General features: G+C 47.2%; 1 protein-coding gene across 3 annotated transcripts in view; it reads left to right on the top strand.

The window, feature by feature from the left end:
* Nucleotides 1–10769: 10769 nt before the first annotated feature.
* OXSR1 (oxidative stress responsive kinase 1) overlaps nt 10770–18039 on the top strand; it is a 94208-nt gene continuing 86938 nt past the window's right edge. For all 3 annotated transcript variants that reach the window (XM_074157005.1, XM_074157006.1, XM_074157007.1), the window contains exon 1: nt 10770–10839. In XM_074157005.1, coding sequence (XP_074013106.1) covers nt 10770–10839 — 70 coding nt within the window. The remainder of the gene's footprint in view (nt 10840–18039) is intronic.

The following is an 18039-nucleotide window of genomic DNA, read 5'->3' as shown; positions in this document are numbered from 1 at the left end:
TGCTTCGCAGCAGGAGGGGCGCGACGCCGAGCTGCCTGCAGGACGATATTCCTTATACAGCAGATGAAGCGATGCCCTCGCTACGGCTACTATGAGTGAACATATGGACAGCGATACGGAAACCATCCCTGGATATTCCGCACGGCTTCACACCAGCGGCCTGTTTGGATGTTTTGGAGGAGTTAGGGATTTTTGCCTGTATTTGGCAGTAGCTCAGACTCCGGTGGGATCAGGGGGTCCGGCGGCGGTAGCTCTTTCTGTCTGTTATTCCTCTTGTGCCAGAGGAAATATTCCCAATCCTCTGTTTCACTTCGATGCGGGAACATCGGACAGCATTTACCCGGTGAAACTCGGGAACCGCCGCAGGATCTTCCAAGCCTCAGAGATGGAGGGAGAGAGATGAAATACTGCCCCTTGACGGGCCAAATTCTGTTCTTCGTTACGCTGACGTGAAACGAGTTGCTTTATCACGATCGAGGAACTGCTTGGTCCAGAGGGGATAGTTACTGGAAGAAAATTAGCATAGGGAATAAAATATAATTATGCATAAAAAATGTCTGGGAAAATGTTGTTTGAGCGTCCTGAAAACATAGTTTAATAAGGCAATAAAAAGAAATTAAAAAAACAAAGTTCACTTTACTGGAAAGCGCTTATTAAAAAGCGCCTCTGTCGGAGCGACTGGGGTTTCCCCAGACAATCAGACGTGGGCTGGGCATAAATATTTCTCTAAAGGTGATTTTCTCCAGGCGCTGTGCTGTAACTATTTTTGGTTCAGCTGATCCCCACCAGGATTTTGAGATGACTTTGAACCCGAGCCAACATCTCGATAAGCGCTATCAAGCCCGGGCCCCATAAAAACTTGTTTATTTTGCAGCAAAACCTGCAGCGGGGAGAATCCGTGCGGTTGTATCCACTCTGGAGCTGTGCTGCTCTGCAAAGCTCTAATTAATCGAAGGTGTATTTAAGCCTTAAGCCGTTCCAAAGTCTGATTTAACAAACGATGCATTTTTCTGTTCCTGCAGCAGAGCCCGGCTGCGCGACGCGCCTTTCCCTCCTCCCAGTTCGCTGACAAAGCTGCCGGTGGCAGAAGCTGGGGCTGCCCGTGCCCACCGGAGAGCGGTTTATTCCGTCTCGGCCGGGTAGGATGGTGTCCACCAAGGCACCTCGCGGAGCGCCAGCGGCTGTGATCTGCGTGGGATGCACCTCTCCAGTTCAGAACACTTCACCTGGAGTTTCTCCTGGCTGGCAGCGGCCGGAGGAGCTGGGGGTCGGTCTCTTCCCCCAATTAACAGACGATAGGACAAGAGGAAACGGCCTCAAGTTGCGCCAGGAGAGGTTTAGATTGGATATTAGGAGCAATTTTTACACTGAAAGGGTGTCCTGGGTTGAGAGACACAGGACTAACTTTTCTTCTAATGCTGGGGAAAATTACACTTTTAGAAGACTCTAGTGTCTGAATTTGTGAAAATATTTACTTTCTAGCCAGCCAGGCTCTGTGGGATTCAAGGTTTTAGTGTTTTTGAGCCTTGCCAGGTGCAGGGACGAGGAGGAGCAAGGCCTGGGCATTTGACCCAGGCTGGCCAACAGGATTATTTTATAGCATGAACGTCACATTCAATATAAATTAGAAAAGTTTGCTGTGTAGCTCTCTCTCCCTGATGGCGGCGGGTCCAGAGAACTCCTTGCCCCGGTGCCGGAGCCCTGAAGCCTTCCCTTCCTCCTGAAGCCATTGCGCTCCCAGTGTCCGATACTTGTTATCCACTGCTGGGAGCTCACAGCTTCCTCCTGATAGAATTGGCTGAGTATAATTCCTGTATATCTTATATCAGTATCGGGATTAATATTGGTTCTTTAGCATTATTGTTAATTATTTAGTCTTAAGTCTATTAAATCTATTTATACTTCAGCCCTTGTGTTTTCTTTGTGTTCCCCGATTCCCCTTTCCGGGTGGGGAGGGGTCATCGGGCGATAGAATAATTGTCTAACGACAGTAGATTGTTATGGGTTCTCTCAAACCATAACAAAGGGTTATTAAGCCTTGGAATGGGCTGCCCAGGGAAGTGGTTGAGGCACCATCCCTGGAGGGATTTAAAAGACGGGTAGACGTGGTGCTTAGATATGGTTTAGTGGTGGTTTTGTCAGTGTTAGGTTGATGGTTGGACTCGATGATCTGAAAGGTCCCTTCCAACCTCGGCAATTCTATGATTCTATGATTCCAGTTTCCCCAGTTCCCAGGCTTGCTTAGGTTGGGCGTTGGTTGGGCTGGACTAGAAGGGAGGGAACAAAGTCGGTCTGCATTGGCCACAAAACACTTCATTTCTTTACAAAAAGTTGCTTGGAACTTTTTTCCTCCTCCTTTTCCTTCCCGCTGCCCTGCAGAGCAGGGACCGGGTGCGCAGTGGCCGGGGCTGAGCCTGAGGACCAGGAAGAGAACTCTTGTTTTAAGCCCAGTGAGAACCTGCTGGCTCGACGCTAAGAATTTTGTCTGGTTTGTTAATGAAATCAAAGTCACAGGGGGATGAAACGGGTCTTTATCCACTGTTTAGGACGGTAAGGAAATGGTTTGTGCCCATTTCAAGAAAAAATGGGCACAAACTTGAACATAAGAAGTTCCATCTAAACATGGTTGGACTCGATGATCCCAAGGGTCTCTTCCAACATAGACGATTCTATGATTCTATGAGGAGGAACTTCTTTACTTTGAGGGTGGCAGAGCCCTGGAACAGGCTGCCCAGAGAGGTGGTGGAGTCTCCATCTCTGGAGACGTTCAAAACCCGCCTGGACACGTTCCTGTGCAACCTGCTCTGGGTGGACCTGCTCTGGCAGGGGGGTTGGACTAGATGATCTCCAGAGGTCCCTTCCAACCCCATATCATTCTGTGATTCTGCAAAGCGAGGAAGAAGATGGACTCAAGGGAAATAGTCAGGCACACGTGGGGGTGACGATGAAGTGAACTTTCACAAGGTTTTCGCGGCATTTTTCTGGCTCTAATCTCCAGCTCCGATCGCTTTCTCTTTGTGTCAGCAGAAATAATAAGAGCCGCAAGTCCTAAGGGGCTTAACTGCTCGTGTGCCAGTTTACGATCTGTGGCCTCAGAAACAAAAAATACCATTCACGAGGGGAAAAAGCGGGTACGTGAACCCCAAGGTGCCATTATTCCCCGTCCTGCCGGAGCCGCGGCAGAGCCTGTGCGCTGCTTTACAGCAACGTTTTCAAAAGCATTCCGAAATTCGGGTGACTGATCTAGAACTACTGAATCGTGGAAGGTTTAGCGTTTTGATTTTTGGCAGCGCTCGGCAGACACCCTCAGCTGAAATATACATGGAAATGAGATTTAAAGTGCTTCGAGCTGAGGACTAAAATGGACATTGCCCTTAAAATGTCAGCGTCTCAGCATCTCTAAAACCTCACACGGGTATTCAAAGAACATAATTTTTCAATATCAGTAAATGGCTTTTGAGATCTTTAGAAAGAAAGGCAAAGAAGAGCAGCACCACATTTTTTTTTTGTTTTTTTGGTGTTTTTTTTTTTTTTTTTACTCTAAAGCTATTTAGTCTAAAGAGGGACATTCCCTCTTTTTCCTAACAGTTATTCTTTAGCCTCCTTGGTGAGTTAACCTCTCCTGGCACCGCGTCTGGAGTCTGCTCAGCCGCATTGTTTTATCGAGCATCGGGAACGGGAAGCTTTTAAGATTTTCTCTCTGAGCTCTCCGAAATCTCGCCTCATCAGCATGCTGCTCTCGGCAGGCGGGTTTTTTCTCCAGCTCCAGCACATGCATATTGATCAGTCATTTTCTTTTGTTACCTAGCATCCTGTCATCGATTTTAATTGTTGGGTATTGAAGAGGAAGCATTCAGCACACGTAGAATTACCAGCGGTGAAATTTTGCTTTCCGCACCTTACGCCAGACGGTGCCCGCAGCGGAGCCCTTAGGAGCTGGGGATCTCTCTCTCTCTCTCGGCTACAATTCTCCACAAATTATCCAGCAGCCAATTTTTCTCCATTAAATCAATTTCTGATTCTCTGTGACAGCTTTCCCTGCCGCATCATTTCACACTTCAGCTGCTTGCTCCTGAGATGCCATGCGGGTTTTTTTTTTTTGTTTCAAAGGGGTGGTGGTGGGAATCCAGTTAAGTCACAGATACCTTGCTCATGTCTCCCCAGTTCCCCTGTCCTGCTGCTGTCCTTATGAGATGTGCATGACTTCAGGTGACGCCTAGTGAGTCTTCTTCTCTTGTGGCTCCTCTCAGGCTCCTCATCAGCCCACAGGGCTGCTCCCAGGACGTTCCCTGAAGCTTCCTCCTCTCCTGCTGCTGGAGTGGGAGAGCTTCTCCAAGATGAAAGTGTAGCTTGGTCCTACATCCGATAGAGAGATGAACCTTCCCATCCCCATGGTGCAAAATATCGAAGCTGGGAGCTGCTGCGATTCATTAACTCTTCTCCTTCTTCCAGCAAAATATCTTCTTAGATTGTTTCCATCCTTTCAAAACATTCCTGCGCTCTCAGAGGGCTTTCATGACAAATATTTCCCGAAGGCACTGTATGTTAAGGACCTTGGTCCCCTCCCACTGTCTCTCTGATTCTAGGTTTTCCTTTACTTCAGATACACAAAAAAGGATCCTATTTTTAGCAGCCAGCGACCAACGACACAGGAATTTGTGAGCAGGGAGGAAAGGATGTGAACTATCCAAATAGATCTTTTTTTTTTTTTTTTTTTTTAAACGAGATCTCTTTACATTCCTATCACCACAGTAATAAGCCATGAGTCACTGTTACACTGAACTATTAGACTATTATTGTAAACTCATCTCATTAGAATCTGCTAATGTGAACCACAAACCTTGCCTGGCCTCAGCTTAGCTGGGTGGCAGAAGATATTGGCCGTTTAGAAGGATAAGAACAATATTCCCTCACAAATCTTATTCCCAGATGGCGAGAAGTGAATGAAATCTTATTCGACCCTATCTTTCTATTCCTAGAGTTTCTCTTCTTGCTGCCTTTTAAGAGAATTCCTCTTGCTTCATTGTAATGTCACAAAAGATGTTTTATTTTATCTCTGCAAAGTTTGCCAGCTGTAAATTGGGTCCCAATACTCCCAGCTGACAGAGTATCCCTGCTGTATCACCTGAGAGCAGCAGTGTCTCCTCCGAAAGCTGCTTTCTGTGTTCAGTCCTGCCACAGCCAGCCCTCGGAAGGAGATTTAAATACCCAGGGATGCTCGGGACACCTCTGCTGCAACAGCAAGTGGCCAGGAGGGGATCTTCTCTGGCATTGCCAAGCTGATTTCTGTCAGGAGTCGTGTCCAGACTGAGTATTTTTCTAGAAGAGTTTTCACTGAATTTTCACTGAATTTCACTGAATTTTTTTAGAGTTGGAAGGGACCGTATAGATCATCTAGTCCAACTCCCCTGCTGAAGCAGGGTTGCTTAGAGAATGCTACTCAGGACTGCATCCAGGCGGGTCTTGAAAATCTCCAAAGAAGGGGACTCCACAACCTCCCTGGGCAGCCTGTTCCAGGGCTCTGTCACCCTCACCGTGAAGAAATTCTTTCTCATATTCGAGTGGAACCTCCTATGTTCCAATGAATGTTCCTATGTTCCAACATGTTTTGATGAATAATAAAATGTCCAAACTGGTCTTAAATAGACACACCAAGCTTTATATAATAGAACCAACGGTCCTTGGCCACCTTTCATCAACAGCAAAAGAGGAGTCAGGCCAGGTGTACCCGCTTCTCCGCAGGGTCTGGAGCTTGCACCACCCTTACTTTGCACTTTCAACAACAAGGGGGAAAGATCTGAAACACATTCTCAATCCCCCCCACCCCCGCCCATCCTGCTCAGCTGCTTAGAAAAAGTTTTATGACGGAGATTTACCCTCCACAGAAAAGGCCAGTGGGAAAACCCTTCTGCCCTTAGAAGCTGTGACATCCCCAGGGCGTAAAGAGGCATGGGCATGTGATGTGTCTTTCATGAGCCTCTGTAAAGACAAAGCAGTATGAAGAAAGCCTTATTGTAAACCAGAGCACAGCAGGAGCCGGTTATTAAACTGTGGTTCGGGTAGGTATGTGGTAATCAAGGTCTTGTTAAAATTATGTCTTAAACCAAGCATCAATTTTGTATTCGATTTGAAGGAGGCAGCAAAGCTGTAATTTGTTACAGAGAGGGTTAACTGCCTTTCAATTTGTATACTAAAAAATCATAAACTTAGAAGAAAAGAATAAGAAGAAAAATAATGTCTTGGTCATAAGTTCTTTGCTTGTTTCTTGGAGCTTAAAATCCAGGGGAGGAAGTAAGAGAACAGCACAGAGTCTGTTGAGAGGCAGCGGTGATATGATAAGAAGTGTGTTTGCAGACCGAAAGCTGGTTTCAGTAAACATACTGTGAGAACCAGAATTCACCTGTTAGAACTGGGCTTTCAGCTACTTGACTTCAAAGTGACCTCAAAGGTGAATTTAAAATGACTTAGCACACCGGCACTCAATGACGGGGCGGAGATACACGGTAGTACACGGGATCACTTAGGAAGACCCGCCGGTGTGGTTTAGACTGGCATTTAGCTTGTGTTTTGAAAACAACTATTATTAAAAACTTGCTCCAGCTAGAGGGTTTTAAATCACTGCTCCCTCCTCCACGGCATGGTCCTTGCCTGGTTTCTCAAAACCCAGAGCAAAGCTGCCAGGGGAAATCCCTGCAGATAAAGCTCAGCGCCTGCCTTTGTTGGCTGGAGAGGAAACTGCCTTGTACTTTGTTAAATAATCAGCTGCTGTTTGATAGAGTGAGGGCCCTTCAATAAACCTGGAAGTGTTTCCATGAAGAAAGAATAGGGGACAAATTCTGTAGTGATACAAGGTCGGGCACTCTGCCTGCGGACGCGCACTTGCCCGGTTCTGAACGCACTAAGCCAGGCGTTGTGGGGCTCCCCCTCGCTTCAGCCCACCCTGCCCGTACCAAGCAGTTCCATCAGCACATGAACTGCTATTGTGTGCAAGAATCGTGGTAGCTAATGCACAGTCACTTACAAACAGCGGTTTATGAGGCCTTAAAAAGCCTTTAACTAGAAACGCCGTGGCCCCAAACACTACTGAACTGTGACAGCGAATGCCCCTGCGTGGCTGGTGCGAAAGAGCAACTTCAGCTGGAACAAGAAGAAAATGATACATCTGAGAGCCCTGATATATCTGATCTACCACCAAACCGTAAGATGAAATCTGCAGTGCCTCGACAAACAAACTAGAGTTTAGAGTAGTTTTCTACAACCCAACTATAAATGAAGTTGATTTATGTTCACAATCATGATGAATCTGCTCTAGTGGGAGGTGTCCCTGCCCATGGCAGGGGGGGTTGGAACTAGATGATCTTTAAGGTCCCTTCCAACCCAACCCATTCTATGATCACCATCAACCATCAAGGATCCTTTACAGGTACTAAAGCTACTAACGTTTGTGCGCTGAGTATTAAAATCACCAATCTGTGCACTAAACATCAGTTTTACGATAACAAGTATTACATGAATGGTGGAAAAAAAGAAAAAAAAGGCAAAGAGCTGGATAGTGCCGGTAAGTTTCATCAAAACAATGAGTAATTGGCCCGCAAAGGCAGGAAACCATGTGCCTTAGGAGAATGAGGGCGTTTTGCGTGAATGCACGCGCCGTGCGGCTGTTGTGCAAAGGCGACTGGGAACGTGAGCCCCGGGGACATCAGTGAAAGGCAGGTGTCAGAAGAAAGTCTTTACTCCCCAGCAGGATCAATGGGAAGAGGGCACTGCCTGCTCGAATCGCCGTGGTGTTTTACTGGAAGTCAAAAAATACGGGAAGCCCGGCTCTGGGGCTTTTTTTCAGGTGGCAGCCTTCCTACCTGAAAGACACCAGGAGTTTTTCCCACTTCTCGGTCTCCCCTGAAGCCTGGTCCAGAGCGGAGGTGGATACACCAGGAAACTGCTTTTCCACTTCACGCTTCTACTCAAATTTCTTGTTATTACAACAAACCACTTGATTCAGCAGCACCACTTCACAGGCTCTTTTATAAATAGCGACTTTGCCTCTGCCTTGAAGAGCTTACAACCTACACGAGACAGACAAAATAAAGCAAATCAGGAAAAAGTAGGATGAGCAGAACGTTAACGATGAAACAGCAGAAGGTGCTGCTTGGAGATCCGAAGTGGGCTAAGGATTAAGATCTTTGTGGGAACCGGCTCCGTTTTTTCATCCCTCATGGGTCTCAGGTTGAAACAACCCGCTGAATGAATGACTGCAACAGCAATGCCTGACTTGTGAGGGACCCAAAATGCCAAATAAAAATGTAAAAAATAACACTAATTTTGTGGGACCCGGATTCTATGTGAATGACGGATTTTGGTTTAAAAAAGTAGAAATGCAGTTTTCACTGCAGAGCCGGAAAACTAAAACACAGCGTTCATCTGCGTATGCTCATGTGGCCACTCCTGCTCTTGTCAGCGCATATTTTAAATTTTAATTTCGATCCAAGTCTGTGGTAGCTCTTAAAGAACAGGGATCATTGTGGGCCTAATCCTGCCCCATTGATCTAAATCAATAGGAGTTTTAGCATTGCCATCAGGGGGAGGATTTTCAGCCTAAAATAAGAGAATTCAAAATATGGTTCTGACTTTAAAAAAACACTGGTAAAATTAAGCATATATAAGTCCCTTTTTGTTGTTGATGCCTGGCTCAGATCCATTTTTAACGTGACATTAGCTATCAGAACTACGACACTGGCTACCCGAGTGCACGCTCTAGGGTAAAACCTGTTTTTAGTTGCTATATAATCTCCTTTTATAACATGGTTAAAAAATCACAGAGACAGTTCTGGGAAGTAATTAAAGCATATTTAGCAAATATTAAAAATTGCTCAGCAGAGGAATGTTTAATGCAGACAAGTAGGAAAAACAAACAGCTTTTCAGCTGAAAGCTCTGACCATCATTGTTAAGTGCCTGCAGAGCAGCAAACGCGATGGGACTGGGGGCCTCTTGCTTCTGTAGGACAAAAAAAAGAGTAGAAGGAAGGAGTTAGTGCCCTGCGATAGGTAGCACACGGGAAAATACTGGAGTCACACCATGCATTTGGCAGGGTACAGTGGCCCTCTACAAAGCCTGGTTGATCAGAGGCATCTCAGGAATTTGTCCTAATAAGCTAAAAATATGTATAACTGATGTTCTTTGACTCACAGTAGTGCCTGACATCAAGCTACAAGAAGAACAGTGACCGGCAAAGAAGAATTAAACCTGATACAGAAATTCCTAATCTATTCTCCTGATGGTTACTATCATGCCTGATGATAGCGAGCGATGCACCGTTTTATCTATTTTGTGTGAGAAAAAAAATAGATCCCCAAACTGCAAACATTTTAAACCTAAATAGATACACAGCAGACTTCATGGGTTCACAGTACCAATTAGCCTCTTATTTCTCACTCTTTTAATCTGACTTTTTTTTTTCCCCACTGACCACCAGATGTAATTTCGAATGCATCCAGATCAACTACGCTCCAGGTACGGACTTGGGGGCCATGAACCATAGGATAAAGGTGTGGGGACACATCCACGCATGCTGAAATTGCAGTGTGGAGCAAGCAGAAGCATCCGGCAGCTGGGAAACCGGAGAATTGCTCATCCTTGGAGGCGGCGAGGAGAAAAGCAGACCTTCTGATCCCTCCATACCCATCGTAACCCCAGGACCTATTTTTAAATGCGGAATGTGGATCCCTGAAGCGCCTGGGCCGGACTCCACACCTGCTCACTGCAGGGCCACAGCCAGCGGGGAAACGGAGACGGGACAGTTTGGTCCCCTTTGCCTCAGGATTTAAACATCCCTCCTGGACCAAATCTGGGCAAGGCCCCCTCATCACTTTCCATCCTTCCACGCCGTGGGTTCCAATGTGACTGCCACACCAGGCAGTCACACCAGGGCTGCCGCAGCGGCCAGCTGCTAGCTACCACGTTTGGCATGAAGGCTGCTGGCAGGCTGCGCCCAGGGCCTGCTCCCGCCCGCCAGGCTCAGAATCCCCCTCATGGCGGGGCCCGGGGCCGGCCGGCCGCCCCTTCCCGCCGCTCCCCGGCCTTCGCTCCCAGGCCCGACCAGGGGCCCCGCAGGGCGAAGGGACCCTGGAGAAGGACAAGACGCGATTGACAGCCTCTCCACCAATGGGAGCGGCGGGTTCGGAGATCGGTAGCCAATCACAGACCGCAGAGGCTCTTAAACCAGCAGTCCCTCCCGCCTCTTGCCTGAGGGAGGGGAAGATGCAGGCGGTTGCCCGCCATCTTGTGTGTGTCACCCCCACCCTTCCCTTTCTCCTCCTTACGGAGTCCCCCCACTCCGTTATCCGCTCAGCCCGCCGCACCGGCCCGTCCTCCGAGGGTGGTGGCATCTGAGTGAAGCGTGGCGGGGTGGTGTGGCGGCGGTGGCGGGGTGCCACACTCAAGATGGCGGCGGGCGGCCCTTCCCCCCCCCCTCCCCTTTCCCCCGGTGTGGCGGGCGGGGCGTGCGCGCGGCGGCGTGCGCGGGTGACGTCAGCGCGCTCTGGGCATGGGCAGGTGGAGGGAGCAGGCAAAGTTTGGCCGGCGGTAGCGGCGGAGGCGGCGGCCGGGTCGCGGGTGCCGCTGGCCGGCGGGGGGAGGCTCGGCTGGGGGTCGGGGCGGCCGGGCCGTGCGGAGCAGCAGCCCCTCGCCTCGTCTCTCCGTTCCCTCGCTCCTTCGTGGCGCTCCCCCTCGCGGCGCGGAGGGCGGGAGGGAGGGCGGCGGGCGCGGCGCGGCCATGGCCGAGGACCCCAGCGCGCTGCCCTGGTCCATCAACAAGGATGACTACGAGCTGCAGGAGGTCATCGGTGAGCGGCGACGGGACGGGACGGGGGGGGTTCGGCTGCCGCCTGGTGTCTTGGGCGCTGCCGAGGGGTGTGTGTGAGGCACCCCCTCGCTGAGGGGGGGTGTGTGTGTCTGCGCTGAGGGAAGGGGGGGGTAGTGTCTGTCCCCCCTCTCAGTGGAGGAGGGTCCTGTCACACACACGGAGTGTGTGACACACCAGCGATGTGCGTGTGGGGAGGGTGTGAGAGGAGGTCTGCCCCCTCCCTTCTTCCCCCCCCGCCCCGAGGGGTGTGGGGGTCTGGGAGACCCCTTTACTGAGGGAGATGTGTGGGGCTGTTCCCCCTCCCCACTCCAAGGGGGGGGTGTCTGTGGGTTTCCCTTCCCCTATCTCCCCCCCCTCCCCGCCATGGGGTGTGCGGGCTCAGGGAGGAGCTGGGTGGGTGCAGGGGGGCTGCTCCCCATCCTCACGCGTGTGTGGGACCTGCAGAGGGGCCGTGGGTCTGCTCCCCGCCACCCCCCAGAAGAGGCTTGGGGCGGTCATGGGGAGCACCCCCCTGTCAGGGGGCTCATCTCCTTTTCCTCTCTCCTCAGCTCATGCCCGGCTGAGGGGACAGAGCGGGACGGGGTCTGTGGGGGCTCTTCTCTTTGCCCGTCACCCCGCGAAGTCGGACGTTCTGGGCGTGTAGGAGCAAACTCCACAGTTTACGCGGGCTCTCTCCTTCCAGGGCACCCCCTTGCATTTTAGGGGGACGGCTCCTCTCTCGGCAGTTTCGGAGCCCCGCGTTGCTTTGATCCGTGCAGGGGACAGAGGGTTTTGTAGCGCTGCCGAAAGAGCCATGTATCCTGGGTTTTTGCTGCTGCTGTGAATTTTCATTCATTGTCCTCGCAGCTCGAGGCCCCAGCCCTTCTTTCCATTAAATGATTATTTCCCCCCGCCCCTCACTCTCTCTCTCTCTCTCTTGACTTTAAACTGCACGGTTACCAAAGGCCTCCCGCTGTACTGATTTATTGGCTGTCTCAACCATTTTGTTGGGGTGTGTGTTTGAGGGATATATTGCTCTAGGGCGAGTATGTGACACATCTGAGGTGGTGCCACAGGTGACTCTAAGGTCAGTGCCTCCAGCCTCGCTCTCTGGAGGCACAGAATAAAGCAGGAGGCGGCAGGGCAGGCTCCTGGCCAAAGGCTTTTAGGAAGGAGGTTAATTTTTAGAGTAATCTTTGTGGATTGCTTTTATTTGAAGTTTATAAATGACGTAGCGCTGTCATGCCCAGGCGTTCCATCTCTGCCTCGTGGGGAGACTTGTTTTCTGTTAAGGAGGGTGGGAGAGTTTGTGAAAATGCTGTTTTAAGAGATTAAATTCTTGGCATTGTTTAAAAGTAGGAAGGAACTAAAGCTGTGGAGGGGGGGAAATCCTTCTGGAAATCCCTGTTGCTCTGTGGGATTGGGCTTTGTCCTCTCCCGTTGCTCAGTGGGAGCAGCAGTGCTTTAGGAAGGAGACAAACTCCTTGTAAAGACGGAGAAGGTGTAATCTTACAGATCAATCCCTTAAACCTCCTTTGGAAAATGCCCCTGGGGAAGATGATGTTCAGCCTCTTTGAGGAGCAGGAGCTAAAGGTGCAGGGAGGAAGGGGGAGAATGCCACCCATTTCCCCGGGAAAGGGAACTGGATCCTTGTGTGTGTAGGAAATGCTTTTTTTTTTTTTTTTTTTTTTTCCCTCTCCCTTTGGGAGCCTGCGAAGGGGTGCTCTGGTAGCACAAAGCAAGGATTTGAGCTTGAGTATCCAAGGATAGGAGCAAATGGGCAATCTGCCTCTTTGTAGCTGAGGAGCAGAGTGGGATGGGAACAAAAGGGAATGTGTAAATGCACTCGTGCTCTTAGGAGAACTTGCTGCTGGAGACTTGCATCCTACAGCCTCCAAGAATTAGGAGGAGCGCAGGGATGTGTCCTCCTCTCACGTTAACTGACAGAACATGGAGAGAAATCAGGAAAGAAGTATTTGATTTCATCTGTATCTTTTCCCTGTCTTTCTGTAAACTGAGTTTCTGGATGTTGGCATTCTGGTGTGTGATGGAATGTACACTGAAATGTGTATATTGCAAACATATGGTTTCTCTTTTTAACTTTCCCATCCCCCCCTTACTCTTTTCAAACATTGGTGTGGCTGCCAGCGTCCTGGATGGAGATGTGACGCAAGTTTCCTAGCACGTATATGATTTGTGGGACAAAATGTCACTGTGTTAACTGAGCTGGACTGTCTTGTGTCCTGCTTCGTGTCTCCTGGAAACCTCGAGGGGTTTTTTTGAGCTTCTTTACTCCTGTAGAGCTGTAAAAGTTTTTCAGCAGGGAACAAAGAGGCGTCCTGGTCTGGAAGGAGTTGAACCTTGCACCGGTGCTTTTAAAGGATTTAACTTGCTTCCTGATGAAGAATGTTGCTCTTTACATTTAGAGTCTGACATTCAGTAGATTACCAGCTCAGCTATTTTTCCCCATCAGAACAAAGGAAATCAATGTGTAGTCCAATTCCTTAATTTCTACTGGTTTGGCCTGAAAACAGCTGTACATGATTTTGATTTGATGTGGATGGCTCCATACCGTTTTGGGGCAGGAGTTGAAAGAGCAAGTTTTCTACCTGTAAAGAGAACTTCTCCTGTAAAACTGCCCTCCTGATTCTTGTTAATACTAAAAAAAGGATTACTCAGCATTGGGGATGAGTCATGCCACTATAAAGGTATAGACTAATGCCTGTGTCTAGTATGCTTGGTTAGTGTTAGTAACTGCTGAGTAGCCTCCTTAGGATAAATAACTTCTGTTCCACTGAATCAAGGAACCTTGTTCAGGATCATAACCTGACTTTCATTTCAAAAAAAGATAAAATGGAGGTGGGGTAGGAGAAGCAATTTGTAAAGCATTTCTATGAAATGTACACCCAGCGTAACGATAGTCTTTGCAGGTGAATACTGCCTCTGAAGAAATCTGAATTTTCACTTAAAAAGAAAAATGTAATCGGTGCTGGTGGTTGTGAAGGTGGTTTTCCAAGCGTGGATTGCAGATAAATCACAGCCATCTTCTTTTTGAAGCCTGAAAAAAATAATTTGACCTCCTGCTGCTTGTGCTGATCAGATACCTGCACACGCAGCTTCCCTTGGATCTCACAATTCCTGTTGGAAATGCTGGTAGCGGTAGCGAAGTTGGTTGGAACTGGGTCGTTCTCATTTTGCTACTTTTTTGGAGACATGAGAGCCGTGCTGGCTGTGGCTGTTTGATTTAGGAGCATCCTCTTTGCTGTGAACAGCCTGTGCCAGAAACAGAAGATAAATTAGCAGTGGGAGTGCTCCCTTGCTCTGTTCCTGTGCCCTTTCTCCCCTGGCAGATTCCTTCGTAGCGATGGGGACAATGCAGGCTGCTCGAACAGATGTGGTGGGAGTTTCTTCTCCCCTCAGAAATCAAGCTTAAATTGAAAATTGAAGTCACCATTTACTGAACGATTAGGTTTTTTTAATGACCGCGGTTTGTGTAGCTTTTGAGTTGGGCTTTGCTTGTGAACATGTTGATCTTTTGGAGTCGAATATTTAGATTTTTAGCCATGTTCTTTCCAAGCTCTGTATGTGAGCATAGGTATGCACGCGGGGGAGAAATTTTCTTTTGTGGGTATAGAGGAAAGTCTGAAAATTTGGGGAAAACTTTCTTAATTCTATGAATATGTCTGTGTTCGCCCATCTTGTGCTTGTGTAGTTATCTTATGTATTGAAGAAGCACTGCCATTGAAAAAGGGCAGCCTGTAAGTACTTACCGGTACGATCGAAATCTTGGGACATAAAAACCAGGCTGGAATGGGAGGCTCCTGTCCAATGATAACTTTTTAGGTGTGTTTTTTTTTTTTTTTTGAGCATGGTGTTTATTATTACCTGTGAGCCTTACGTACTGGCTGCAGCCAGTTTCATATGCCTAGCTATTTAAAATCCATTCAAGAAAAACGTTACACACTATAAAATATAACTGCTTAAGAACTAAATTGAGTGTTTAGACTTCGGTCTTCATGCCATATGTTTTGGTTTAGCATTTCCTCACGGGTTCCCACTCTTCCCCCCCAGCCTAGCTAAACAAAATTGATTCCTCCAGCGTATTCCCAGTATTCAGGCTGGTTAATTCATTTGAAGACTTGCTTTGTGTGCTCATGCGTAAACTCTTTCCACTTAAAGTTGGTAGAAAAGCCTTTTTGTTGTTTTATATTATGTTAAAGCTTGTATAAAACTAACTTTGGGGGAATGTAGGTCTGTTTTTAAAAAAATGTTAGCAGTCATTCATTGCACTTGATCTGCTTGGGTGCTGAAGTTGAGTGATGTTTGGTACCACGGTTTCTCAGCCGTTTGGACATAGAGAAACATCTCATTTCTTTAAGACCCTTGATACTATCACTCTACTAAAATAGGGCTAAATTGAGTCGATCTTCACCTCTTGGGAAGCAGAAGCAAAAGGTGTTCAGTTGTGTGTGTGTGTCTGTTTAGTGTTTCTGTTGTTTGCCCTCAAATAGGAAGGAGGATAAAATGCACAAGGAAGCAGACTGAGGACATACAAAGCCAAGTGGTGGTGAAAGGGGCTGGCTGGGAAGAATACATTGTTTTTTATCGAAGCCTTGCCTGGTGATTTGAGGGGAGGGCAGTAGATGGTTCCCGCTGCTTTCAGCTATTCTGGGGTATAAAGAAAAAAAATAATGGGGTGTTTCATGTAGAAATAGTTCACGCTTTCCTGTAGTTGATTTCTATGTGGTAGATTCCCAGACTGAATAATGTTTAAGATCTTAATTTCTCAAGAATGCCATTTAAATAGCTTCAATTTAATGCAAATATCTTGGGTAGTGCTGGGAAATTTGGAGGTGCTGTGCTCCTGAGCACACCTGAGGGGTGTATGTGCTGACTGACAAATCCACGCCTGGGAGCCTTCTTCCTCCTGCAACTGATGAAATCTTGGAGAGGATCAACTCTTCCCCAGAACGTTCATCTATTTAAACTTGGCAGCATCTATTTTATTTCTGAATGTTAGCAGCTTGCTCACCAAGTCAGTGTGTAGAGATGTAATCTTTTAATAAAAGTTGGAGCTGTTTAAACTGATGGGCAATAAAATTGGTTCTTATTGCTAATTGTGTTAGTGAATTGCGAAAAACTGCGTTTTGGTCAAATTTTCTTGGAAGATTTCCCCCTACAATACATGCTATCCATTGTAAATCTCTGCAGCAGTAAATTTAGCTGTGGACATGCTAATGGAGTGCTTGTAAACTCGGTGTTATTAAACTTTCTTAATAGGGCGAGACAGACTTGAGAGCTTTGTGGGTATAGAAGAATAGCTGTTGGAGCAGTGGAATTTGGCATTGCAAAATCTTTGAAATATCAGGATCTTGGGGCTTTCCAGATGCATTTAGCCTATTGCCCTGCACTCCCTTTAAAAATCAAACAAGTGAGATGCAGATATGAAGAACTTGGCTCCCAAAGTTGCTGCAGTTTCCTGTGACTTCACCTATGGGAGTTCAGCCTTGACATTTCTAAAAAAACATCAAGCTCCTTCTGTCTTTCCGGCAGCCTCTGGGAAGGTCTCGGAGGCAGGGTTAGGTCACTGGCTGATGGACGGTCCAGGCTCTTTACCAGAAGGTCATCTCTCTTGGTGCATGAGAGGAGATATGGTACCTCGGATGTGCAAAATAAGGCATATGCTGATGGAGCCATACTAAGAACAGAATCAAACTTGTCTCAGTAAGATAAGATCATTGTAGCAAATAGTGTAAATACAGCTCAGTGACAACGGGGTTACAGATACCTGGCTAAATCCATGATGCCACGTCAGTATTTCTCGTGTTCCTCTAGTGTGTGAATACAAATGGAGAGACTGACCTTAGTGTGGGATTCTGTCAACTCTAAGTTCGGTCCCTTTGGTTGTCTGGGTGCTTTGTTCGCCTTGAAATACCACTAATTTGTACGGTTCTCATGTTAATCGTCACAGCCTGCATATTGCTTGTTTTTAAACAGATTGTGTGGTCCCATCACATAGTACAAGCAGGTGGGGATTTGTGGTGATCCAAATGCAAAAATTAAAAAATCCAGTATCTCTTTTCACCCCTACTCAATAGCTACAACATCCAGCAACGTTTTTTTTTTTTTTTTTTTCCCCAAGTCCGTCCTTTTACCGCTCCCCAAGGTTCTTGAAGATCACTGTTTCCTGGTATGTGCCACTGCACGCGGAATTTTTTCTTAACACAGGTTTTCTTGCAATTAAAAGAAACTGCACCCCCAAAAAAAATTGATTGTGTATCAACCCCCACCAAACCAGAGTCTAACACACCTTGCAAGGATTTCTTAGGCCTCCTTGGTTCTGCACCCTGGGAAGTCCCCAGGGGATAGCTGTCTTAAAGGCTTCACAAATCCCACCCCTAAACGAAGTACAGAGTAAATCCACGGCACTGATTCACTTTCACACTGAATCGTCAAATTAGCCAAATCTTCCCTCCACACATCCATTAAAGTTTTATACAGCTTGTACTGCATGCTTGTGAAACGACACTCAAACTCTTACAACTCAGGCAAATTAAAATGCGTTTTTAGGGAATACAGAAAAGCTCTTCTGAATAAGGTTTTAGTTTCTGGCCAAATTTCAATTTTCTGCCCCATCCATTTTGTCTTGGGAGCTACTGAGTTGGGGGTGGAGGAGAGAAATTTCTTGTTTTGTTTCATTTCACTGTTTCATGCTAAACTGACTTTATAGCATTCTCCCAAATGGATATTTCCTTCAGGCAGGAAATGAGCCTATGTAAATTCATCCTGGAGAAAAAAGGTATGAGCAGCTGTTAAAGAACAGTGAGAGCTGAAATACTTCAGTGATCATCTCTTACTGTAGTAAATTCTCCTTGGGTTTTGCCAAAATTTTACTGCTTTATAGTCATGAATGGTAATTTAAGCACAAACTTTACTCTTTTTTTTTTTTTTTTTTACTGCTAGCACCTTGCTATTAATAAAGCTGTGTGGGAGGATGCACTGTTTCCTTTTCATCCATCCACAGAATTGTTAATTGTTAAAACTGCAGAGTGAGATCTTCGACCTTGAGTACCCCACTGAGTCTTCTGAGCACATGGTGTGTCCTGTGGTACCCTCTACTCACTTACTGTATGGAAGAAGTTAAGTTGCTGTTTGTCGTAGATCAGAGTTAATTGATGAATTTTACAGTTTGTTAGAGGGG

Source organism: Numenius arquata, chromosome 12 (genome assembly GCF_964106895.1).
Source record: "Numenius arquata chromosome 12, bNumArq3.hap1.1, whole genome shotgun sequence".
Classification (NCBI taxonomy): Eukaryota; Metazoa; Chordata; class Aves; order Charadriiformes; family Scolopacidae; genus Numenius; species Numenius arquata.
This window is presented reverse-complemented; position numbering and strand designations above follow the sequence as displayed.